Source organism: Bombus affinis, chromosome 6, assembly GCF_024516045.1.
Source record: "Bombus affinis isolate iyBomAffi1 chromosome 6, iyBomAffi1.2, whole genome shotgun sequence".
Taxonomy (NCBI): Eukaryota; Metazoa; Arthropoda; class Insecta; order Hymenoptera; family Apidae; genus Bombus; species Bombus affinis.
This window is the reverse complement of record NC_066349.1, coordinates 4,749,454-4,777,109: the sequence shown is the minus strand read 5'-3', so window position 1 is coordinate 4,777,109 and position 27,656 is coordinate 4,749,454. Positions and strand designations below refer to the sequence as shown.

Sequence of the window (27,656 nt, the reverse complement as noted above, 5' to 3'; positions counted from 1 at the left end):
GTAGATAAATCGGAATGACAGTCGTTCATCTTCAATTGCCATTTTACGATATTTTAACCATGCATCGTCTCAACTAATCAGAAATTATTAGAAAAAATAGATAGATCCACTAAATAACATAACGGAAGAATAGACGTAACCCTGTACAAATTGGCAAGTAATGTAATTTCCTTAAATTTCTTGAATTTTTTTAAGATTACATAAGAAAATGACGGGACAAGTGCATTTTTATCGGTTTTTTTATTTTTATATTTTCTATTTGATTCGATTAAGGTAGTTGGAAAGGTAATAATTTATTTCTTAAGATCAAAGATATAAGCCTTTCGGAAATAGATAAATCTGTGACATTTCTTAAACAATCAAAGCAACAAGAATCTAAATTTATTGCATGTAAAAATCGGCTTATGCGACTTCACTCCTATGACATTGAACGTTTAATACCACGAAAGCCAACATTTTTGATAAAAAGAACTTTTAAATTGCTTATCACGTTTTTCTCCTACATAATCTTCTTGAAATTTTGTTAAGTATTTATCGTGGTATATGCTTGAAAAAATTTCGTGAAAATAATAGCATCGTGTAATACTTGCCACTTAAGTAGTGGAAGCAGAGGAAAATTCAGATTTTTTAAAGATTTTTTCCCTTTTTTTCGGAATGTTCAAAGTACTTGACTAACTTGAAATCTTCTTAGAGCAAACGAAGGGAAGTAAGGAACAAGAGACATCCAATTTCAGCCCCCTGGTGTGTAATAACCCAGGAATGTCAAAATGGGGAAATTGCAGGTAATGTTGGAATAATTTTCTTCTCTATATTTTAGGTAAGACGCTGTAGACTATATCGTTGCTGAATTTTTTAAACATTATTTTCGCGTTTTAGAACGAAATTCATCATACGGAAAATAGAACTTCATGCAATCATTAAATCGTAGATTCATTGATTTATGAAATTTCTTTCGATAAATATAATAATAAAAAATTAAGAAAGATTAAGGAAGAAGTAAAAAAATTAATAATCATGGATATATGGATTATTAATAACGAATTTTAGCATATAGTTGCGTACATCACTGGAGGTGCCAACGGAATCGGGAAGGCTGTCGCGGAGAAAATTTATTGTCAAGGTGCCAAGGTGGTTCTGGCCGATATATCTTGCAACGGAGCTAAAGTTGCCGAGAGATTGGGCGAAAAAGCTTTATTTACGTGTACCGACGTAAGTTCAATTGCTCGTAAAATTTCTTACCACCGCTCTTCCCAATAAACCTATCCTTTATATCGAATAAAATGATATCGGGAAATAGTAAATATTCTTAACTCCTTCAAAAACGTTTCATAACTCCATTATTTTATATAACGTTTCGTTCATGTATTGAATAAAATCTTCTATTACTATTTACCGCTATACATACTATAAATAATATTTATATAATGAGAAGGGATAGTTTCCAAGAAAGTTGTTATGTCTCGAAATTCTACCATAGCCTCTAATCCATCTTTTGTCAAGATAGACAAATGCTATTGAAATATATTCTCAAATATAATCCCAAGGATTCCGTTAATAGCCGTAAAATTTAGGGGTTCTTTCCTGTACGGTACTCGAACCCTGTATGTAAGGAAAAATGGTATAAGAGGTACTCGATTGTCGCTTCCACCGACGAGTGACCTTCGGTGGGGGGCGGCGACAACCCATCACTAGTTTTCCTTTCCGACATTATCATCACCGAATAACGCTTCGCTAAAAACACATTCTACATTTATCACACGTAACATTCCTAGACATTTATATTCTTCAAAGATTGTTGCAAACAAATAGTGATATTTTAATTGATAACTTAGTGTTAAGCGATATTTTATATCAAACCACCCCTATTATTATAACCGAAATAGGTGATCGGCTGATTCGTGGCGTTGATTATCGTATCGAGACGAGAAATTACGACTGTCGCTGACGAAATACGTTGAATACGGTCGAACAAAAGTACATTGAACAACAAGGAAATTACTTTATATTTATACTTATATATCGAAGAAACTAGATGAATTTCAAGTTTCATTTAATGTAGACCAGCCTAATATTATATTAACACGTCGAATGCTACGCCAGTTTGACAAGATTTGGCGGTGGTGCCACAATGAATGTTTTATTATGCGATACATATAATGTTGAAATATTACCTACAAGAGATATATAACTCTGTATAATCATCATTAACACTTTGACTGCCACGTCGGTCATATATGACCTGCCACGGTTTCTCGTGTGACGCCACGGTGGTCATTGGTGACCGGAGCGCTTAAACTTCTTACAATTGTAAAAATTCTATGAAAATTGACAGTTAGGGCATTTTGAATATAACCGATAAATAGAAGATACTTTGAAACAAAAATTGCCCCATTAAACAATTAAACATTTTTATTAGAACATAAATAAAAAAAAAAAAATAAGAACAAATCGTGTATCTAACGGTGCACTGTGTTTGCATCCATATCTTTGAGAGGTAATTTACGAATATTATTATAAAAACACCTTAGAAAATTATCGTAAATGCTGGTTTCTAATCATATAATTGAAGTTAGAAGTGCGCACATATCTTACTATCATATATAGAATTTTTGCTTACGACGAAATAACAAATGCGAATGGTTTGTTGAAATACACGAAGACTTGCTATAATATCTCGCTATCAGCTGTCAGCAAGGCGCCACAGTGGTCACCCATGACCACCAATAAGATAAACGGTCCATTGGGGAAGAATGTTGTCTTACATCATCAATTTATTATTTTGCCATTATATGCTTTGAAAAATAAAAATACTCCCGTGGCATCCTGAGCGAAATATGTGATTTCGGCGTGGCAGTCAAAGTGTTAATGAATTTATCTCACTGAGGGCACCGGCGGCCCCCATTCCGCTATACAGCAATTTCGCTCGCTTCACTTAATTTTTACGATTATGAATTAGCTCATATCGTTTCTTCGCGTTGTTAAATAATTGTTGTATGTTCTTACTCCCCGGGTCCTACTATAAACAATAATCCATACCTCGGTCATACGAATTCGGATCCGCAATAATTCTAAAGATCCGCTACAAGATTTAGCATTGTCTTCTTTACACGCAAGGCCTTAATTGCCCATGATATATCTTTCAAGTCGAAACGTTCCGTAGGGTTATTATTCGTGCAGGTAAAAGCGGATTATCCCATGTTGGACAATCATTTGTACGGGGCGCACATAATAGATCTATATTTCACGTATCAATAAAACTATTTTTATATATTTTATACTGCATTAATTTCGTCACACTATTGTATTAAAGATGGAAATAATAAAAAATTTGTAACTACTGACATTCGTTCAAATTATGCATTTCTACTAATTTTGGTGCACCGGTTATCGGTGATCTCTATGGCACTAATCGTGTTAAAATTTCTATAAGATGATAATTAACAAGACGAAAAAAAAAAAAACGATCAAAGTAACAGTAATCCGATAGAAATGTCACATTGTAAAATTTTCATATTTTATCGAAACTCTGAATTAATAGTAATACGTAATGTTTTCATAATGAATGATTGTACGATATTATTCAGGTGAGGCTCGAAAAGGACGTATTAGAGAGCATCGAATGTGCGAAGGCGAAATTCGGTGGCGTGAACGTACTAATTAATTCTGCTGGTGTTGTTGGCTACGAAAATATCTACGATTTCAAGAACAAGAAGCCACATTCTGTTGACCTGTACAGATGCGTTTTCGAAACTAACGTGTGGGGTTTATTTAACGTAACGCGCTTAATGGTCGGCTTGATGGCAAAGAACAAACCAGATTCAAATCAACAAAGAGGAGTCATTATAAATCTTTCGAGCACGATGGCTTATGAACCACCACCTGGTTTAGTTGCTTATGGCGCCACGAAATCCGCTGTTTCCGGCATGACGATCCCTTTAGCTAGAGGACTTGCATCGCAAGGAATACGTGTTGTCACAATTTGTCCTGGTTACATAGACAGCCCCATGACAGGTGTGTTAGTATTACGACTAGTATGCAATGTTTAGGAATTTTTATTTTTATACGTGCAATAAAAAAAGCATGTATGCGGAATAAATGCATAAATATTTACACTTTATTCACGATTATGTGTATTTAGATGTACATTTTTTGCTATCAATATATTAACACAAATCATCAGTAGTTCGGGTCAATTATTGTGTCGTACAAACTACGAGTTTATCATTCTTTAACAAGAATGTAATGGCTTTTATTAAACCATTCATAAAATTCATATCGCGATTTTTTGATTTATTTCAATTCGAGGATGCACGCCATAAATAAGTTATTCTATAATAATTTCATTGTAGTCTTTGTTCATTAATAAACTGTTACAGTTTAAATGTCTGCCCGTAAATAATGTAGAATCACTGAAATCCTTGCTCACATTTAGCTCTACAAAAAGAAGAGGAAAGAAAGCGGTGGATCGCAATGAAACTCACACCAAAACGCTACGGAACCTGCGAGGAAGTCGCTCATTTGATTCAGGCATGCATCGAAAATCCATTGATTAATGGCGAGAATATACGTATAGATATGGGCTACAGGTACAATCAAGAAGGAGATTCACAAGGACATTCAAAATGTTGAATCTATGAAAATATTCAGTGGGAACCAAACATAAGCATATGTATTTACATGCAGGACAGTCGTGTAAAATAAATATCTCTCTTTTGCAATAAATCCTTTTACAAATATATATCCGACGTTATCTAATATAAAAACAGTACTTAATTGTTGAATACTTGGAGTTATTTGTTGTTATTTAGGAGTCTATTTACTGTGAATTATCGAATTAGTTAATTTAATTTGAATCGTTTTGAAATTATTACTTTTTTGTAGGTTCAACAAGAATCAACTTAAAGTAATACGATTTTTATTACGAAAGGTACCGGTATAAGGTATATATATTCATCTACGGCAAGTATGTGTGGTCGAATGGGTACAATTCGTGATCAAATGGCAAGTACCCGTAGCCAAATGGGGAGAATATAGTTTTAGATATAAGCTACTGATACAATCGAAACAAAAAATTCTCTAAGCAATTATAATTTTGAATGTATGATGGCGTACAGTGGGAACAAAACATAAGCATAGGTATTTACATAGAGTATAGTCGTGTAAAATAAGTATCTCTCTTTTCAATTAATCTTTGTATAAGTATGTATTCGATATTATCTAATAATAAATAGTGTTTAAGTGTGTAATACTTTAATATTTAATATTTAATAATAATTTAATATTTTAATCGTTTTGAAATTATTACTTTTTCGAAGCTCTAACAAGAATCGACTTAAGTAATACGATTTTTATTACGAAAGATAACGTTTCGTTTTTAATAATATACAGTGTTTTGTGTGTATATATATATATATATATATATATATATATATATATATATATATACAATATACATATTTAAAACAAGTTTGAGAATATACTTGTACTAATGAAAATATCACGTCTCGTGACTCTACTATTTATATATTCTATTCCACTCAAACATCTGTTTAGACGTATTTGTACGAACCCTTAAGGAATCCTGAATTGCTGAAGATTTAAATTTTTTATTACTGTCGAGGCCATTAATTTATACAATACATACTGAAAATTGGGACACTCCTTAGAGTTATTGCTCATTACGGTGAAATATGGTATAAGAGGTACTCGATTGTCGCTTCCACCGACGAGTGACCTTCGGTGGGGGTGGCGACAACCCATCACTAGTTTTCCTTCCCGACATCATCGTCACCGAATAACGCTTTGCTAAAAACACTATCTACATTTATCACACATAACATTCGTAGACTTTTATATTCTTCAAAGATTGTTGGAAACAAATAGTGATATTTTAATTGATAACTCAGTGTTAAGCGATATTTTAATTATTAACTCAGTGCGAATATCATTCAAACCACCCCTATTATTTTAACCGAAATAGGCAATCGGCTGATTCGTGGCATCGATTATCGTATCGAGACGAGACGTTGCGACTGTCGTTGATGCGTTATACTGCAAACGCGTCTCCCCGCGAACACGGTTGAACAGGAAAACGAAGATTAATCAATCTAATATTTATTGGAATATATTTATATTCTGTTTGTTCATTATTTTTGTCCTGTATACTTACCTAAAAATAAGGTATTATGATATCTGTACCGTATCACGTTCGCATAAAGGATAAAGGACGAACGCTTACGTTGTATCGCTGTAGAATATTTGCCCGTATAAGTTCTGATCCACGATAACAAAACCTTTTTGAAAGACGTCACGAAACAAAGAATAATGATTGTGATAACTGGCGGCAAACCGCGATCAGCGGACGGGTTCTCGAGCACGTCGCGAAGACGCGTCATCAGCGTCGACGTGCAACCACAGAGCCGCCCACTTTCTTCCGGATGAAATTTATGTATGGAAATATCGTCGCGAGCATTACGCATGTAGAATATCACGACCAGCAGCTGGAGGCCCTCCCGTGACGACACTTCGTAGGAAAATGTATTTTAGCGTTCACGATGGAGGCGGCAAGGTGGAAATACGCGCTCGAACGACCCTTTCCTTCTCCCGCGCCATTCGTTTCCCTCAGGTTGCCTCCTGTCGTCGAACGTAAACCTCTGGAGTCTTCATCGACAACCCTGCAGGCATTGAATGCCGCGAGCTACCACATACACTCCCGTTCATAAGTATTACGACACTTTTTTTTGTATAAAACGCGGTAATTCGTTTAAGTAATCGTTTGTATGATTAAGCAAACAGGATTTTGGACTCGTGCAGAATAACCATGTGAAAGTTCGTAAAAAGTATTTATAAGTATCATAAGAGAAACATGATGAATATGAATTAAGAATCATACGTGTCATATGCACGAACCTCGTTGGGAAAGTTCTTTACGAATTAGATGTAAAACTCAGAGATATTGATACTTTTGAGCAATAGTGTACTATGTATACCATCTTTCCTTATATTTTCAGGTGTAGATTCGCGCTGTACTACTGCGTGCTCGAACGTCTCCTCATGTTTTATGCACGCACGATGACAATTTTATGAGGTGGGAACAGATTGTTAGGAGAACCAAGAGATGAATCGGTCAGCGACCTTGAAAACTCATATTTACCTTTCCGTTTTTGTTGCACCCTGAAAGAGACGTTGATCCTGAATGTTAACCATACGCGAATTTTTATGTCTAAATCGTATACTTTCATTTTAAAAAATACGAATGTGTTTAATGCTTTGACAAGACATAGCAAATAGTTGATATGAATGTATCACTCGATATAATTTATATCGATAACAATTATTCTTCAAACTTATACTTTTTACATATATTTTATTAAATAGAGTTCTAATGACTATTTAAAAATCACAAAAATTATAACAATTTAAAAGGATGTAAATAATTTGTTGATTTAATTTATTTAAACATTAAAAGCAAAGTAGCAGATAAATAGTAAAAAAATAAAATTTTTGGAAAAATTATTTTACAAAATCCCCGAAGAAACTATTGTTGTCGGAAGAAGAAAAAGACAGCACAAAATATTAATTATTTTAAAGGATCCAATATTTTTCCAGTCAAAATACCAATGATCCTTAAATTAAACACTTTTAAAAAATAACGATATCAGGTATCTTCATATTCATTTATGAGCTTCGCTAAAAAGTCTCACAGGGTGTATAAAAGAAACAGAATAACAAACATTTTTATTATGCGTAAATATATTTGCAACAAAAACTAATACATAGTTGCATATAAAGTAAATGTTCTACTATAATACATTATAATTGATTATTTAATACACAGCCGTTATAATTCCATTTATCAGAAGAGGAAGGGACACGGTCAAAATACTCAAGCCAATTTTCACACCTTCCTGAAGAATAAAAAGTCCGAGTCGGGCTGGGTTTAATGCTGCTACCTCAGCGAATACTTCTACAATGGTAGTGATCAATTTGGCTATGGCTAGGATAGGCTTAGCAGCATGGACCGCAAGTCTTACACCGTTCGCAACGGCGTTGACAAAATTCTCTTCGTTGTTCAAACGGCGTGCAGCCAACTGTTTAGCTTTATCGACGTTCGATCTAAGTCCTGCGACCGGGGAGAAAATTGGAACCGTTGGTAACGTGATCTCGAGTTTCCTCACCACAACCTTGTTTTCAGCTTCTGTAAAGAAGATGTTTTATTGGTATATTTGACGTAAGTCGACCACTAACGCGACACTAGTGTCACGTGTGATTCTTCTACTGGGTTGTTCAGAAAAGTTCGTAACATTTACATTAATAATTGTTTGCGCCAGAAATTGTAAGAAAATTAAAAAAAAAAAAAGAAAAAAGAATTCGATTTTTTGAGGACCTACGATATCTTAGAGAATAATAGTCTTTGCGAGGTTACCTTCCGCTTTGGTGGGTGGTTTTTGTGGTTTTCGGTTGTCCTTATTATGTATAGGTTTTGTCGCCGGTTTTTGTGATTTTCGGTCGTTATTATCCTTTGCAGGTTCCACTACCACCGGTATTTTTGGTTTTCGGTTGTTCTTACCCTGTGCAGGTTCTACCACCGGTATTTTTGGTTTTCGGTCGTTCTTATCCTGTGCAGGTTTTCGGTCGTTCTTATCCTGTGCAGGTTTTCGGTCGTTCTTATCCTGTGCAGGTTTTCGGTCGTTCTTATCCTTTGCAGGTTCTACCGCCGGTTTTTGTGGTTTTTGGTCGTCCTTATTCTTTGCAGGTTCTTCCTCCGATTTTTGTGGTTTTTGGTCGTCCTTATCCTTTGCAGGTTCTTCCTCCGATTTTTGTGGTTTTTGGTCGTCCTTATTCTGTGCAGGTTCTACCGCCGGTTTTTGTTGTTCTTGATCGTCCTTATGCTCTGCAGATTCTTCCTCCGATTTTTGTGAGTTTTGGTCGTCCTTATGCTGTGCAGATTCTTCCTCCGATTTTTGTGGGTTTTGGTCGTCCTTATGCTGTGCAGATTCTTCCTCCGATCTTTGTGGGTTTTGGTCGTCCTTATTCTGTACAGGTTTTATCGTCAGTTTTTCCTTTGACTGCAAAAATAAAAAACAAACACATTAGTCTTTTTTTGACGTAAAAAGAACAGAATGCAACATTTATTTTATGAAAAAATATTGGATATTATTGTTGGTATTTTATGTTTATTGCGAAGAAATTTAATAAATATAATTATTTTTTCCACAAACACAATTTGTTTAATAAATACAAAAGTTATAGATGTAGAAGCTTAGGTATACGATTTTGTACGCATTTTCATACCTCGGATGAAGAGGATGAGGAGGATGAAGAGGATGAGTCAGATGAGTTGGATGACTCGGATGAGGCGGCAAAACTCATCTGGATGATGGTGCCAAAAATACAGGCGATGAGCAGGAGATACAAAACTTTCGGAGCCATGTTTGCTTCGTGTTATTAATTGCGTGCAATCAACTGATCCACTAAAAAAACTGCCACATATTTATACAAAACTAATGAATAGCGGTCTACTAATTAACAAATGCTAATGAGGTACACCTGTGTTTTAGAAATACGACGTAACGATGGCATTTGTATAGAAGTAACTTCCGGCATTTTTTATCCCTCGAATATCGTAATGTATTATTATGTCAAGAATGCCTAACTATCGATGCACTTGTGATGCATCATATCTTTTTAAAAAATAATAGCGTCTCTAACGAGATACGTCAACCGTCAAACAAATGCCAGAACTTCGTCATACATGTGGCGTGCATAATTGCGTTCTATTAAGACAATTGTCTGCATCGTAACTTCCAATCGACAGAATGTTTGTTTTAGATATTTACATACATGTATACGTTTCATATTAACACACTTGAGATAATATCATGAACGGTATTTTTACTAGTTGTAAATTACAAGTTACTAGTGCTAGCAATTTTTTACACAAAAGTAAGAAGGTTAGAAATAAAACACGTAAGTTAAATAATTATTTGATGTATTAGATTGTCCGAAGAGTGCCTTTCTTTTACAGACATGTCTTTTACGACGACGCATCTTTATACAAATATGAAACCTAATGTGTCGAACGTTGTCTTTACTTTGATAAAACAAAATGGATTATACGTAATTCCATAAAATAATATAAAACGGAAAACGTTGTGCATCCATTATTTCCTTATAAAACGAAAGAAACTTTTTGGACGATCTAATAATATCTCTTAATTTATTACTCTAACGCTATAACTCTTTCAACTATTTGCAATTATATACGTATATAAAAAAATTCGTCCAATTTTACGTAGAATTTCATCAAATAGAATTTGTAACACACTAAAATTAAAGAATTTATTCAAGAAACAGAAATACAATTTTCCGAAAGAGCTTTTTGCTTCAAGCTTGAACTATCTGCTCGTATTAAGTTTCGGGCGCATCCTCATTGCCAAAAACGCACCGTTTATTCCAATATAATATACGAAATATCACGAATAAAATACGACATCAAATATAAATTCTTTTTCAACACTAGCAAAGAGATGTTCAAGCACGAAGATTGACGCAATGGCGGGATCTTTGAGGGGAATTTCCGTGAATTTTCGCAAGGAAACGAGCACGCGGCATCCCGTCTCGAAAGTTTTCCTTTCAGATCTCCACCGATTCGTAAACGAAGACTTCGACTTCAACGTTTCGCGTTCGCATCGTTCGTAAACAAAGTCTGTGCAGTGCGTGGGTCGTCGTGCCTAGAAGAATTTCGCGAATGTTCGCAATATTTCGCATCCGATTCACCGATAAAGATTGAAGTCTCCAGCGATTCTATTGCGGTCGCCTATATGTTTCGCGGAATTTCCAGCGGAATGAAATGCCGCTTCGTCCAACTATCGGCCGAACTCTCAACTATTCCTCAGATCTTCAACTAAAGCTAAAAGAGATCCCGGTCAGAGATGAAAGGAACCTAGCAAGGACAAAGAAAGAAGGTCCTGCTTCTGCCGACTTAGTCCTTGGAATTCAGCCAATTCGTATAAGAGCTCTGTCCGCTTTTCCCGTCAGCGAACTATTTATCTGAGAGAGTACAGACTCTGCTGTTTTGTCTTTAAGATCGATCATTCGAAGACAGTATATTTTTTTAATTCTATTAGAATGTCCCAATCGTAAAAATAGCCTGATGAGCGTTAAGTTTGGAATCTATTTTCAATTTTTACGGGGAAGCAATATTTGGAATATTTCACATTTGCAATGTTCAATTTAAGAAATCATGAAATTTAACCACTAACAGATCAAATTTAAGATGTTATTTGGAAATCGAATAATTTTTTATGATCATTTTTCGTATTACCTACGTAGCTTGTTATAATGAAAATTTCAATTGCTCGCAAACTATTCGAATTTTGTACATTTATTTTCGAATGCGTATTCCTGACTGCCATTTCTATCGATACATCATTTTTGACAAGAAATACGATGTAGACGTAAAAAGAGGGAGTAAAGCTGCACGAGTTGCAAGAAACGAATGAATCCACCCTTTTGTACGTGCATCCCTTGCATGAAATACAATGAGCAGCAGTTTTAACAGCTGCGTCACTTGTAGCGTACACATTTATTACTATCGCGCGTGATTAATTGCTATTTTGTTCTTTCATCGTGTGTTTTGTATTCTTGTGCGGACTTTTTAAAAAACTAGAAATCATAAATATAATATTTTGTATAGCGGAGAGGCGTGTGGCACTGACTAGCATACAGTACCAACCAAAATTAGTTCTGCCTTTTTTCACCAGATGCTAGTACATTGTTTTTATTTGTTATAAAAAATGAAAATAATAATTCTGTGTAACATATTTCGGAGTCATATTGTTTATTCCATTATTTTCGCTCTTCTGACACGTTAAATGTATACGTTGATATTTCGGGTGTAAAAAGTTATCTTCTAGAGCTGATATTTTCTTTCTCAGTTAAGTAAATGATCTTTTTCTGTTATGTCTACTATATCTAGTTTACTAATTGTCAGCCCCAGTATTGTGACTTTTTCTTGTATATTATATACATTATAATCTAAACGTTTCCATGTGTTTGTTATCTCGTACCAATCATTCAGCCATCGACCAGTACAGATTACACTTTTTTATCTGTTAATTTAATTTGTTGGCAATTGAAATTAAATTAGAAGATGTTTATTTACTCTTTCTTTTACCGTTTGTCTAAAATTCCAAAACAGAAAGAAAGAAAATTGACAGACGAGAACAATGTTGAATGTGGCTTTGAAGCTACTCCCCGAAAATAAAATGAGCCAAAGGCAAGCTGCTGAGACTTTCAATGTTTCAAAAATGACGAATGTAAAAGCTGGGCACACGTCGAATACACTAAGACTAAGAAAACATTAATTATTGTACTTGCGATGCATATTAGAATAAAATTTGAATAATAATGTATATTTTAATTTTTAAATGTCTCTTTTCTAACATTATTAATCATTTAAACCGAAAAATCTACTAATCACATAGCTGATCGGTATTAGTCGACAATTTTTCGTTCCCTATAAATTACAACATTTCTGCTCTTGCAAATTATCAATTCTTATTATTGAATATCATAAAATTAATTTCCCTGCTTTCATTAAGTTTCATTTATACTACGAACTTATTCTCTAAATGTCGATTTTTGCCGACTCTATTACAAGTTATAACAAAAAATCTCAGAGCGATCGGTACTGCACAACTACAACATTTGAAGTCCTAATTTATTTATATATTTTATTGATCTTCCGTAACTACTCATTATGACGAATATTATAAAACAGAGATCAAGAAAGACTTCCACTTTTAATAACAAAGATATTAAAAGTATCTTCAAAATTATCTCAAATATAAATTTTACTCTTAAACATTCCAATTAATCTTAAATTTTCCAATAAACTTCAACATTTCCACTCACAAATTTTATCACCTTTCGTGATAAAAGAACTTATCCCCAAACCTAAGATGAAACATTCTTGCCCCACGTGTTGCCTTCCAAAATTACAGTATCCGCGACGAAACTGTCAGAAGCAGGCACGCTAGTACCCTCGTAGAAGCGAATAATACGCGAAGAACAAGCGCCCAGGGACGCATAATCGGCGAGGAGGCTGGGGAGCAGCGAAGAAAGGGAGAAAACATATCTGAATCGTGAGGAGCCTCGGGGATGATGCACGCGCTCGTTCGTTTACTTCTCACCGTTTTCATCCCTCTGACGACAATCGATGTGCTCGTCCTGTTCGGTATTTAATACGTTCTCGTCTGTCATCGACGGATTTGATAACGCAACCCCGCCGCCTTACCGAGTGGATCGGAGTATAAAAAGAGAACGAAAAAGAGAGATGAGCGGCAAGAAAAGGGTTCGCGCTAGTAAGGGCGCCCTTTGATTTATGTAGTCGTGTCGGTGAAACGACGGCAAACATCAATCACCTAAACGTGGAAGCATCAGGCCATCGAACAGGCATGTGCGATTCACGCGTACCAAATCGACAGCTCGGATGAATGTGCGAAAAAAAAAGAGAATACTGTCTTGATAACCCGATGTTACCCCTCAGCTGTTTCTATCTGTATCTCCTATACAGATTTCACAAGATGGAAGCTCGATGATACCGTTCATTTGCTGCAAAAACGACGTAACGAAAAATTTGCAGTTTTTGAGTTATTACTACGGGAAAAAACGTTTCTTATATAAATGTTGATAGCGAAGTGAATTTCGCATCGAGAGTGTGATAATTTGACTGTGAATATTTAAGCATTTATGTATTTATGCGAAATTTAAAGTGGCAAAAATACGCAGAATGCGTATAATATACAAAATTATATCAAATATCCAAAGTACAGTATTCGTTATAATTTTTGACACATAAAAGGAACCTCCATCTAAATTTGAATTCTTGGGAGCATAAAAGTTTAAATTTGCATGAAAATCCGTAGTTTAGTCATAATTCAGAATAAAAGTAGCGCTCTCAGTGAGTGTTCGTGTTCGTCTACCCTGGAAGAACTTGTGTTTTTTTTCGATCAAACGATAGATGCCCAGACACACAGTAAGGTTAGCAATGATTGTAGCGTTGACGCACGTGCGTGATTGGCAGAAATTCATTTCGCGCGATTTACATGCCACGGAAATTGCGTGTCTGCGCTGCGTATATCCCGAGACCCTTTGTTTAGATGGCAGCGTTTGTCATCCTGGCCCGGCGTAGGTGAGCTGTCTTCGAGACATAAGACAGCATGGCTGCCACTACCCTTCCACCATGTGGAATATTGGGCACAGATGCAAAGTGTCGAGATTGCTGGCGGGTCTACTGCCGTACAAGATGATCTAACGTACACGGGAGGGACCCATTATCTTCTCCAAACGCGTCCATAAAGCTCACCGCTTCTTCGCATAATGTTCTACGTCTTTGGGACGTTGTAAAGGTTATCAGAATTAACGTGTGTTCTCATACACAGAGATTTTATTTTAACCGATTTAGCACCACGCAGCGCAATCGCGCTGTTCGCGTACTGTGGTGAACTGTGTCGCGATGTTTGGTCACGATCGTCAATTCGCAACGCGCTCGGTTCCGAATGTAGCTCGTCGCGAATTATATCAGAGTTTCCTCTCGTAATTACTTTTCTTTTTTCAAATAATCTTAAACCACCTGCATAAACAAAAAAAAAAGAGCAGCGCGATCACACTCGATTAAAAACGCATGGTTTTGCGGTAAAAATCGAATTAGCTTCCAAAGTTTCAGGCGAAATAGCGAGGCTGATGTCTGGTTGACGTGAAATTGTAAGATTATTCGTTTTAACAGAACTGATTCCGTAATCAAGTGGTACAGGAGGGTTGAAACGGTTTCTGTTCCCCTGGCGGATGTCGCACTAGCCACGCGATGCAGGCCGCATGCATCGGCGCTGCAATGTTTGCCGATCAAACAGACTTTATAACGAGATGAACGCGTGCAGTTTGTTGACGGAAAATATTGAACGATCGTAAGGCCTAACATTGTGCTCGACAAAGGCCGGCTGGTATATTTTCCATTCAATGAGGCAAACGATTCTTTGAATGCTAGAAATGCCCCAGATTTTTCAGTTCTACATTAATCCTAATATTACTTCATGTCACAGATTGTTCTTTAACCTTGACACGAATGGGAGAGTCCTAAATATTATATAATTATATATATATATGATCTACATAAATATAATAATATATAAAATTATAAAATAATAATAAGGTCGAAATCAAGTCCTTTTTAATTAACATATATGTGTATATAAAAATAAAGATATATATATATATACACATATATGTTAATTAAAAAGGACTTGATTTCAATCTTGTTTCTCTGTAGTTAAACTTTATTGAATCGTTTCTGTACTCGAAACTGTTTCAAATCAAATCGAACAAATGTTTCTCATATTACATAAGCAAAATTCTTTTCTTCACAGTTTAGTACAGGTTGTCTATTAAAAGATTGTCGGGTGTTGAATAGTGAATGGCAAGACATTATTACGCAATCAATTACAATCTATAGAACTGCTGTAATACGGAGCAATTGGGTTTCACGATGCGGTCAGACGCAATTACCACCGATCTCCTGCGTTTGCAGCGTAGGATATTCAATTCTCCAGGAGAGTTTCGCTAGAAGCACAATGGGGCTGCGTAAGAACTTGTTAGAACGTATAGACGATATCGTAGGCCATGCTTGTTCCGAATGCTCTCCAGTTACATACATAACAATGGAAGAACGAGTGGCGATCAATTTTTTCGTATATACGAAATCGTAAGAACCTTCTCGGCGGATACTTTCGTATCTTCTACCAAAAGGAAATTGGCTGGTCGGCGCCATCTGACCATTAGGTTGACATATCTCTGAATTGGTGTCAGAAGCATCTGAGACCGTTTGGATAGGTTCGTTTAATCCTAAAGAATTAGAGAACGTATAAAATGTATAAAATACAGGAAATTCGCAGAAAATAATTTTCTGTCCTTTTTACATTAGGCTAGGCACGCGAATAATTTAAATACTCAGAGATCTTGAAACACTCTCACTTACACGTACAATAACGGGCAAACGTTTTCGAACGAACGCTATTTGCTGGAATCTTTCAATAATTAAGTAAAACAATAACATTATAACGTGCAAATTAATTCACTTGCTCATCGATAAAAGCGAAATTACTCTCCCACCAAGCCAAATTTTAAATAACCCAAGTATTAGTCTTTTTAATTCCACCATTCTAAAAACAGTTATCATTAGAAGGATAAAAAAATCCTAATAAAATTCACGATATCCCGCAGATTCAATTCTCATAAATTATTAATTCTCCAGAAGAACCAATACCAATAACAGTCACAAAAAAAAAAAGAAAAAAAGAAAGAAATTCTCGATAAGATCGTTGGAGTTAGAAATGCAAATTAATGGGAACGGAGTGATCCATTTAGCGAAGGGGGCCATCCTCTAACCGAGACCAAACAGTGGCCTCGTAATGAGATAGCTTGAGCCACAATACACCCTTCATCCGAGCGGAAGAGAAACAAGAGAATAGCATTACCGGGGAAACGTACAAGCGATCTCGACCAATCAATCGTTACCGAACGTTGTATCGCTATCATCGTCAAAAGCGGCAACAACCGTAACCACGATCGTGTCGATTACCCGCCTACGGACTATAGACGAAAGCCTAAAGTCCAATTAGGCGAAGGAGCTTATCGGTTTGTAATCCAACGCTCCGAAAAAATCCCAAACCTCTCGATTCAAACCATACTCTCTATCTAAAGGTAGGATTTCCTATAAGCGGCGGACACTCGCGTCTGAACATACGCATTCACTGCTTTCAACTGCAACTAGACACAGCGTTTATACGCAGATTGAAGTTTCAGTGTTCTGAATAACTGAATCTTTTATGTCCTGAAGCACAACCGAAAGAAAAATCCTCTTGCTGAATCGATCAGATTATTCTCTTGGTATATCGATCAAATTATTCTCTCGGTATATCATCGATCTTATCTGCGAAATACAGATTGAAACCAGCCGAAGAGCAGCGTTTACGCACGCTTGTACACATTGTATAGTCCTCGTGAATTTCCACGAAGCTCGATCAAGTGAACGATCTATGGTCCACCTCGGAGGATTCAGACGTGTGATCCTTGATGAAGAGGTCATTGAGGCTGAGGCTCGAATCACCACGAGAAAATCGACCGCTCGAGTCGCTAGTGCTCTGTTAGATAGCTTACGAGGCAGTTACCAGGCCGTTACCATGTCGATGGTGCCACTTGTCTCGAGAGGCTGCAACCTGCTTCAACCCTGCACGAAGGACACCGTAACGTTCGTGCCTGCTTCATCAATCGCTCGAGTGACTTTGACATGGCTGTGGTGGCCGCTAATAATTGACTTTGAACAACAGATCATGTGTGTTCCTTTAGCATATCTGATTCAGATTTGTTTCATACATTTGGAATCTTTCGTAGAATGATTTATCAAGTAATAATATCCAGCAATGTATAGGTTGAAAATTATGGACTATAGAGCTTTCTATTAAAATTTATTAATTTCTATGTTTGCAATAAAATAGAATTCTATTTGAACAGAATTCTTGAAAGTGAAGAAAAGCTTGTTGCATTGATAGACGATTGTGCCGTATATCTTACATTGAGATGCAAGAAAGTAATCGAAGGTTTATATACGAAAGAACAGGGAGCAAAGGGTGTGTAAGTGGAGACGACTGCTGCACTTCGTAGATAAAACAGAGTAGGGTCTGGAGCAAGCTAGATGCAGTGGTTCGACCAACCTGGAGGTCCAAGACCTGGAGAGCTCCTTAAATCACATGTAATCGTTTCCGACCACTCGCTGTCCAGACCCGTAGGATCAGACAGCACCAGTTTAGACCAACGTGTAAGTAACCTCGTCCAACCTTTTTGGTCTCTTTCTTTTATCGTTTCCCTGAAATCGTTCACACCTTGTTCTCGTTCCCAGTAAGATGTATTCTCGATTAATTTACTTTCAATCTAACGAATTTCTGATCCGAATGAAAGCTTTTTCATCTTTTTCTTTAATCCTAATTTTATATAATAACGTCGCGATTGTAAGATAAATTGTAATTTTACTTAATATAGAAATTAGTAATTAACACTTTACCGCTAGCGGTTCAACAACATACCCACGTCCGACTGGCATCTCGGGCACAGATTCTCCCTGGCGCCGGCTTTGTTTCGGTTTAGACTCCCTAATACCATTCTTTTCGTTTATCGCGAACGGTAAGTTTTTCTAAATGGTATAAAACTGTGGGAGCTAACAAAGCAACACAACTGACGCAACTGAGCAAGCCGATTAATAGGCTATCGGTCGATAAGAATCGGTGACGAATAACCGATTAATCGGCTATCGGTCGGTAAAGTGTTAATAATGAATAACTTTTTATTAATTTAATATTAATTCAAATTTCTCCTATTATCATATAATTTTCTACTCTCAGAATCTGCACTAACAATTTGTGCCTTTGTTTATTCACTTTTGAAAAATTCTGACTTAACTATTTAAAATAATGTCTAGGTAAATTCTAAATAAATTCTGAGTAAATTTCAAGGTAAATTAAAAAAGGAAAATGCTTGTAACATCTGTACTTTCCAATTTATGTGGTTGATCAATATGACTTTCCAACGACATATTTCATTACTTGTTAATAAATTACATATAATATAATTAATTTCATCGCGTAACAGGTTGTTTGTTGTTCTTGTTTTCTTTCTCTTTTCTTTTTTTTTAGACCAATATGACACGGTGTATCGAATGTTTCACAAAAGCCACAGAAACACGCAGCAGGTTTCGTGGAAGCGCGACGCGTCAGGTTCACGATCGGTGTCATTTGCCTAGGAAATTACGGTCTTCTGTCACACTGACTAATCTACTTCGTTACACACGACAACGTAACTCTGTCACTGGTACCGCAACTCGCTCCGCTTTTCGCTTCTCTACGCTCAGCGACCAACTTCGTTTAACTCATTTCCCAGCCACCGGTTCTTCGCGACGATCGTCTACGAACGTATCCTATCGAAACCACGTTCTTTTATACTCTACTTCCCTTTTTCTTACCTCTGTGAACTGTGTTTAGTAACTCGAATCGAGTGAGATTGAAATGATAATGTAAAATCACTTGATTGGCAATGTTTATTAGATTTTATCTAACTCTGGTAAATATTAGATGATATATACAATAAGAATCATTATAGTTAGAAAGTTATAATAGTCGCTATAATAAAGAAAACAGAAAATGGTATTTTAATAGAAAGAAATTCATATTATACAGGACTTTAAATAGATTAAACCACTGACAGATACGTATAATCGTAGAAATATTGATTTTCGTAGCTATATATAACACAGAATCTTTTTCCCTAGATTGGATCGAAAGAGTGACAATCTACGTACACCGTCGCGAATGAGATTTATTTCTGGCAAGAACATAAGCGAGTTAGAAGGGCGTCTCGGTCCGTTGATCATAGCTGATTCAGCTTTACACCCTTGTGATTCCAAACAGCACTTTATCATGCGTAATAGATCATAGGGTGCAAAGATGTACACGAATCTTTCATCATTAAAAATACACTCAATACGAACAATAAAACTCAAAAATTACTTTTTAACACTTTTAAAAACCGCGTGACTTTTGAAATGAAATACTCATCTAGTTGTTTAGTTTTTTCTGATTTTCGAATTTCGTTTTCATTATTAATTCTATACGTGGGTAAGTTAGATTTCTGTTTTACGATGTATAGAAGATAAGAGGTAATTCGTCAATCATTTGGAAGCTATTCTGTTTGATGTTTCAATTTGATCATTTTCCTTGTACGATACTTGTTATACGAAATTTTTATAAGAATTTTGCAATAATTATTTCGCGCGATATATTTGCACGATCTTCGCGAAAATTTACATTTAATCACAGAACGACATTCAAATAAAAAAATTAACAAAAATGTACCTGTCACTGTCATCGTCACAAATGCACAATTATTCCATAACTCATTGTCTAATCATAATTAACGATCAAACGATAAAACATTTGAAACGCAGCAATTATCCAATTACTTGGAGCACGGTACAATAGACGGGCTTGGCCATTGTGTGTAAATGACTTGTTGCAATTGCACGTTACGTGGATAGATGGTTGTAAAAACTGGAAATACGTTGTTCTATTAAACCTGGCGCAAGAATTCTGCAATCAATGACGGCTTGTCAAAACATTCATCCCAATGATTTGGCCCTTTAACATTGCATCAGCGTAATGGATTCGTCCGCAATCCCATCACGGTAGAGATATCAGGGCTCTGTAGCTTAAAATAAGCAGAAAGTTGGATCGGGCCAGACACAGAAGTATTGTAATTATGCTAATAGCTTCGGCGCTTCGAGCCCTTCTCTGATGTGGTCTAGTGCCGGACGAGTTCGGATTAGCTGATCAAACCAACTTTTCCTTCTACTTATTAATATTACCTTGATCTTCCGTCCCTTTTTTCCTCTCCTTTCTCTTTTCTTTTCTCTTCGCAGTTCTCTTCGCCAAAGCTTCTCCTCTCTGTCTTAGGCTTCTCTTTTTCGTTACGTCAAAGTACAGTTTCAGAGAATCTACCAAAGGAAAAGTCTCGAAGATTTCTTCGTTACGTATGCCTATGCCTGTAGAACCATCGCGGGGAAATGTGAAACAGCACGGTGTTTGACCAAATAGAAATTAGAAGGGCGAAGTATATAGGAGAAATTGAGTATTAATTTGTAACAAAATAACAATTTTAGTCTGGGCTTGCTTCTCAAATCTTGAGACGTTTTCTTGGAATGAACTATGGCTAAAAAAAAGTAATTTGTAATCTGCAATTTTAACGCGTTTGTTAGTTTCAAAGTTAACGCTAGGTGCAAAACAGATTTCTTTTAATTCTATACCCTATAACAGTGGTGGTCAAACCGAGTAATATTGTGTATAATACACATATAATATGCCATTATAACAGCTATATATTAGAAAAATTCAATGTATTGTGTATTGGTAAAATATAAGAAGACTATGTGTATAGTATACACGTATTAAGATGGATAGAATTGAGTTAAACTAAGCCTATGAATGCTTCTGACCAATTAGGTTACACGAATTAAAAGAAAAATCGTGATTTTGGGATTGTGTCATTGTTACGGCAAATGAACGATACAGTAACATATACATTCGCGTGCATAAATCCCCTTAGTCAGTCCTGTTCCAGATCAGTTGGCTCTTGTCTGACCTCTACCTTTCTCCTGACATTATATGGCTACACCGGTTGAACTTTCCAAGCAAAATATCGTTGCAAAGTCTCGTGCAGAGATTGGGAAGGATATTATCTAAAGCCAGTCTGCGACCCGTCTATCGAGCTCGTTGCTCCATCGAATCCTACGGATCTCTTGGCTCCAAAAGAGGGGGAAAGAGCTGGTCGAGCGGGGGATGGGTGATCGGTGCAGAGGAAAGAAGTCGGCTTCCAAAGGAATATTTATCGAGTGGATATTGAAATTGATGGTCGCTACCTCAGACATGCTAATCCGACGAGCGAGCGGATTTCTGATAACGCCCGACGACGGCCGAAGAAATAACAGAAGGGTAATTCAAATCGAAGACGCGCCGCCGGCGAGATTACTTATGAGGTTTACTTACGTGCCGCCACGTTTCGTTTCCCATCTCTTTCTTCCTGCTATGTGTGCCTTTCGATGGATGGGTCCGCGTTTGTCGGTCGTTCGTTGCCAGGGTGAAGTCATTTTGTCAAAATCGCGAGGGCAAACCTACCACCCATCAGCCCGAGGCAACAGGTACACTCTCTATTTCTTGTTCTTCGACTTCCATCGTCAGAAATGCAGACTTGGCTTTGGTATGGATAATTGAAAAACGCTTACAATATTCGAGTGTGAATTTTGAACGTAGAGTTTAAAGTTTCGACGGCTACTTGCTATTTTATAAAATAAATGATTTGACGAGTGCGATTTTGTAGACATTTAGAATCTTCGGGAAAAGTGGAGTTTTACAAATTTCTACTGGCAATTTTTACAATTAACTGTCCAGTCTACAAACCAACTCACTCTATGAATGTTTTTCAATACTTTGAAACGTCACTCAACGCTTTCCAATGCTGTCAAACTTGTCACAGAATCGTGTGCTGTCAATAATTCACGGCGCGTAACTCTCAAAAAATCGGACCGATAACACATAAAACGGCTAACGATAAGTTAAAAAATCGCGGTTCCGGTTTTCCAGCGATAATCATAGCCGCAGCGTGTGCGACACTCGCACCAGCTACGCCAACCGCGGCGCCAGCAGCGACAGCAGTCACGTATGTACCCGTGGAACGCGGCTCGGTTACATCGTTAAAAGTACACAACGGCCGTTTATTCGCGAGCAGATTGTGCATCGTCGTCGTAAATACCTCCGGGCGATTTTATCAGAGGGAGAGAGGAGCATCGTTGCAAATGGGCAGAAGAGAGGAGGGAGTCGCCGCGTTTCTCTCTCCACAAAAGGGTAATATTTCCGTGACGCTATTACACTTACCGGAATAGGGGTGGTGTCGAGGCTCGGTAACTACCCAGTTAACGCAGTACGCGGCCACGCCGGCGACGTTCTCCCTACAGAAGGTTATAAAAATTCAATTAACTCAGCAGTTTTAATTAATTCTGTATTTATATGATGCGATAAACAGAAACTGCCGTGCGGGGGCAGTTTCGTTTAATCTCCGGCATTCTGAGAGTTGGAAAGGTGTGGAGGAAGCCCGCGGGAGGAACTGATTTCCGCTGATTTCTTTACTTTCTTACGCCTTTTTACGCAGTTTTTCTTTTTGGCAACTAGTTCTTCCGATTGTTTAGGGAAAATTGAGTTGCTAGAAGAAGTTCCAATTTTCTTACGTTTTTGGCTGTTACGAAGGTTTGAAATTATTTTGATGCAGGAAATGACGGTGGTTAGAGTATTTTACAAGTTATGCTTAATGGAAATTGTTTACAATTTGTGATTGTACAAAATGTCTGCTTAAATACATTTACTTCACTCTCCATCATATTTCATTAAACTAATTTTCCTTTATGTCCAACATTTTAAGTCAATATATTTTACATACACTCTGGACGATATTTACATAGGTACGTATAATGGTATATTTCGTAATTAATACGCTTAAATCCTGCATTATAACATAAAAGTATTCGTGCGCGCAGAACGTTTGAATCAATAACGTTAATAAAAAGGAATGAGCTCACGATTAGCAAATAACGAATAAACTCGTAGATATACAAATATATGATAATATCGAAAATTGAACTGTCTGGATGGTTCCAGTGATCTTGTCTGTTTGATTTACTTCTTTTTGTACGGCGGATTTTTTGGAAAAATTGCGTTGCCACGTGAAAGTTGCGTAGAAGGTGCAAACGCGCGACGGAAATATGCAAATCCCATGCAAATGTAATTAAAAATAGTGATGGCTGCGGATTTTGTACTGTCGTCGGTAAATCTGAGAGGGGGATGATCGAGGGAGTTGTAGGAAAAGCGCGTGTATGCAAAAATTGTTAATGTCACGTCGATAAAGCACGCGAGTTTTCCCATTTTAAAAATATCTCCAAATGTGTTAATATTAAGTTTCCCCAGACGAATATCAGGTAATTTAAAATAAAACCCGAACGATTTCGTATTTTATGGGCACCCGGGAAGTTGGGTTGCTTAAATAGAGTTACCGGGAAAAATACTTTTTCTGATAATTTGTAACGACAAGACCAACTTGGCGTATTTACACATATGTGCAGTGTGTTATAATAGACGTATCGTCTATTGGAAAAAAATGATTGCTTGTATTATAAATTTTACATCTTCGTCAGATGTAACATAATTATTATTTTCAATAAAGAATTCAGGATATATAAACATTTTTGTAACCAATATCAAAAGCGCAAGAAATCTCGGTAATAATGAAACAATTATTTTCTAAATCCTTTATTATAAATTCGTCATTTTATCAGATTGACGAAGATTTGACTAATAACTTTATCGAACTAATTCGTTATCAAATTTACTGGAATAGGTCTCTGTATAAAATACATCTACATCTTTCCTTGCAAAAATTTTTAAACATCCCACCTGTGTCTAAAAATACTGAATCTCACACCATCGTTGGCACGTGGCGTTTATCGTATCAAAGGGTGAAAGATTCCTCAGGCGGAAGGCCACCAACCGGTCCATTCTTTACCTCTGCATTTAAATTCAGACACCGCAGAAAATTCTGAAAGAGGCAATCGGGTCGGCTGTCCGGGCTGAGACCGTACGATGTGTGGGGGTTTTGCGGTTAGCTGCAGGATTGGCTGGTTAATTTCACACTCCCATGATTATATAGACGAGACGGAGTGCATTTATATTCGCGCGCGCACAGCGTCGAGGGTGTCTGATTGGGTCCAATATTTAGAGAATAAAAAACTTCCAAGTTCCACGCTCTCCACCCTTTCTTCGTGGTTTTTTCCATCTCTTTCCATTTTTTTCACCATCTTTCTTAAGTTCTTATCTTCTTAAGTTAAAATCGGAAAAGAGACTTTATTCTGCCATTAACACGAATACAATATGAACTTTTCGATTCTATTTGTTATTTTATGTTCATCGTATCCATTTGATAAATATGATTCCGATTACACAATTTGCTTGATAAGTTCAAATGTCATAGACCTAGAACCTTAAGACGGTTTTATACAGGTTTCTCAAACACCTATCCGTGAGCTCGGTTGATTCGGGTTCATCGGTTGCTCCGTTCTTTCACCTTGGACAAAGTACAGCGGCGACACACAAAGGGTGGCTATTACAATTAGTGGACATTATGGTGGGATGGGTAGCCAGCGCGCGCTGTACCAACACGAATGAACTGACCGACGGGATCGTTACAGTCTATCATTGCAGAACAGAGTGTGTGGTTCCAGCGAACTGTTCTCTCGTCCCCTCTAACCCGTTTCGCAACCGAAATACTATCCCCACCGAGCAGTTTCGCCAATTCCAAACCCCACCACTCTTTTACAGGCCGCTTCTGGCTGGCGATCTCCCCTGCACCGCCAACTCACCCCCTTTGCCCCCGTCGTAATTACAAGCATTCATTTCACACTAAAAGCCGCTGGCGCTGTCCTGGTCTGTCCGAAACGAGCCCCGCGCGAGTCGCATTTTCGCTACGGATTGCCACTCGTCCACCCCCGTCCACAGGGTAGGGCTGGGGTAGCCATCGTTCCAACGCTCAACCCTTTTCCAAATTTGCACGATTACAGGCCCGGCTGCTAACGCCGATAGTTCAGACACGCGTCGCATCGGTTCACGTTCGAACGACGAATTTTTGTTCGTCAACCGCCACGCCAGGCCGCTGTTTTTCATCGCTTCGTTCCCGACGAGAAAATATTGATGACTGCGCATGGGACAGTGACTGGTTGATGGATGACGCGGATTTTGAAGTTTCGTGGCTCCGCGGGAAAAAATGGAGACGAGTAGATGGGCTGACTGGGTTAGTTTTTTTCATGCAGTCTTTTGGGATAGTTTTGGAAATTTGGCTGGCAATTTGTTTAAATGTCTAGGCGTCCAAATACATTGCTGTTATTAATTCCACGTTGATAAGCGGGTTTTCTTTTAATCAGATAACACGAAGTTAAATGTTAAGAAACATGAATCGATATTATAGAAAACTGATAAATAAATGCTAAATTTAAGTGGAAAAGATAGCGAACTGATCTCTATACCTAACGATTATAAATTAAAATCGGACAACCTGTATAATTACTCGAGAATGAAGGGGAAAGGTTAGGTTCGCAATTCTAAAAGAAGAAACGTGTCACTGGTAAAAAAGGAGGATATAGTTGGAATTGGCAGACGATCGGGTTAACAGAATGAAACGAAAAGAAGAGAGGGATCCGGAGAGGTGCGTTTAGGTTTTTCATTTGATTTCAAGTCGTCGATTCAGGGGACAGCGTTGACGAGGAACGTTGGAAGTGTGATGACTCTGCTAGGACAAAAATTACAGGTGACCCGTGCTTTTGATCATTTTATCAAATTCTCTGGATTCAAAGGGATGGCCAGCGACGAGTACGGTCCCCACCGTTCATCAGTCGGCTCGGAATTTCGTTTAATTGCTCGTTGTAGTTATTTTCGACTCGTCCTCGTGAAACGGTCGCCATTATCGATCTTACAAATTAATGAGAAACTCTTTCGATCAAATGCAATTTACCTTAGCGTTCCAAGAAATAGAAATTTAAGTAAACGAAACTTTTCAACGTGGAAAATGTTCTTTTAAATTAATCGTAAAAGAAAATTAATCCTGAAAAAGAAAGAGTAAAAACAATTAAACTATCTTGATCTATCTTAAATTCTAAATAATTCGTCAACATTATCAGTCAATGAATTATTATCCAAGAGAGTCCAGATAATTTGTTATATTTAAAATAACCCTACAGTCGAGCAAATTTTAATAAAACGTAGATTTTATGATACCTGAAGACCTAAGTTAATTTTAGAAAGCTTTAAAACATAATCTTAGTTTAACATAAAAAATCAAATTTAGCGTATATTTTACACTTTAATACCACAATTTCCATCGCTTCAGAGATATTCTCGTACCACATGGATAAAACAATAACCACTCGAACTACTTAACCTGAACCAACTCTAAACGCGGAATCAAGTACATATTAATACTCCTTTTGAACATAAGCATTCGAATCTGGAAACCAATTCGATTCATACCTATTCCAGACACGCGCACATTTAACACGTAGGAAATCAATAGCCCGAACCCGATCGCAAAAAATGTAGATTCGATGGCCGGCTGAATAGCAGACTTAGGTCGTTTTATTTTCTTTAACATAAGTATTCAATTTATATTCGCGAGCAAACGATTCTATTCATACGATAAAATAAATATACTCGGCACGAGTGCCGTTGATGATGAAGTACGAGACGTCGAAGCTAGTCTATCAGGCAACGTCTGTGCATTCAACCATGTTGGATAAATATTTCCGCGTTTTGAATCACCGCTGAAAAGATCGCACCGTGATCTATGCCTCGAATAAAGGTCGAGCTATGCCTTTTTCAAAAAACTCGCACAAATACGCGCAGCTCAACTGAATTTTATTACACGGCAAATCGCCGCGACGCGACGTATCAATGCAACCTCGTTATTCGCATCTCCGCGCGGATTCTTTGCGGATAATTGTAACGCGAATCACGATGCCGAGCGCGTCATACCTGACGTGTTCCTATTGACTCGCAGCTGCCATCGCTCGTCGACGATTAAACGAACGTCAGTTTGCGGAAACTCGAATAGAATTCGAACAGAGATGTAAATTCAGATCAGAGAACTGGTGCATCGTAATGTTTAACTCGTTCGTTTCTTTTTAATTTTTATAGTAGATTACATTTTATATTAAGTGTCGCATGGGTAAATTAAAAGAAGTTTCTGAAATATTAATACTAACTTGTATTTTTCTGTTATTTTAACGAATTATTGCATGTAAGTAAGGAATGGAAAAATAATTGTCATGATATGGTCATTAAACAGCTGTTAAGTAAGTTTGTAACAATGCATATGCAATAACAATGCAAATATAACTATACAAATATATGTAGCAATATACAATAACAATGCATTTCTATAGTAGGAATTGTTAAATTTATTAA

General features: G+C 37.0%; 2 protein-coding genes and 1 long non-coding RNA gene across 6 annotated transcripts; 2 read left to right on the top strand and 1 right to left on the bottom strand.

Annotated features, from left to right (window-relative positions):
• Positions 1-767: 767 nt before the first annotated feature.
• On the top strand, positions 768-4,629 carry LOC126917492 (3-hydroxyacyl-CoA dehydrogenase type-2-like). Its single transcript, XM_050724398.1, has 4 exons — positions 768-782; positions 1,048-1,209; positions 3,585-4,011; positions 4,433-4,629. The coding sequence occupies exons 1-4, from the start codon at positions 768-770 to the stop codon at positions 4,627-4,629; spliced, it is 801 nt and encodes a 266-aa protein (XP_050580355.1).
• Positions 4,630-7,734: 3,105 nt separating this feature from the next.
• Positions 7,735-9,484, bottom strand: LOC126917591 (RNA polymerase-associated protein LEO1-like). Of its 4 annotated transcripts, XM_050724633.1 has the most exons (5): positions 9,295-9,484; positions 8,948-9,068; positions 8,681-8,755; positions 8,426-8,647; positions 7,735-8,197 (listed from the first exon to the last, which is right to left on the bottom strand). In XM_050724633.1, exons 1-5 carry the CDS (start codon positions 9,430-9,432, stop codon positions 7,827-7,829), a joined length of 927 nt encoding a protein of 308 aa, XP_050580590.1. In that variant the 5' UTR covers positions 9,433-9,484; the 3' UTR covers positions 7,735-7,826. The 4 variants fall into 4 exon arrangements, with proteins under 4 accessions (XP_050580590.1, XP_050580587.1, XP_050580588.1 ...); XM_050724630.1 differs by having other exon boundaries at positions 8,681-9,068; positions 9,295-9,483; XM_050724631.1 differs by having other exon boundaries at positions 8,426-8,599; positions 8,681-9,068; positions 9,295-9,483.
• Positions 9,485-9,567: 83 nt separating this feature from the next.
• On the top strand, positions 9,568-12,416 carry LOC126917595 (uncharacterized). The gene is made up of 2 exons (XR_007711002.1): positions 9,568-9,969; positions 10,523-12,416. It is a non-coding gene; the product is annotated as an uncharacterized LOC126917595 (long non-coding RNA).
• The last annotated feature ends 15,240 nt before the right edge of the window (positions 12,417-27,656 follow it).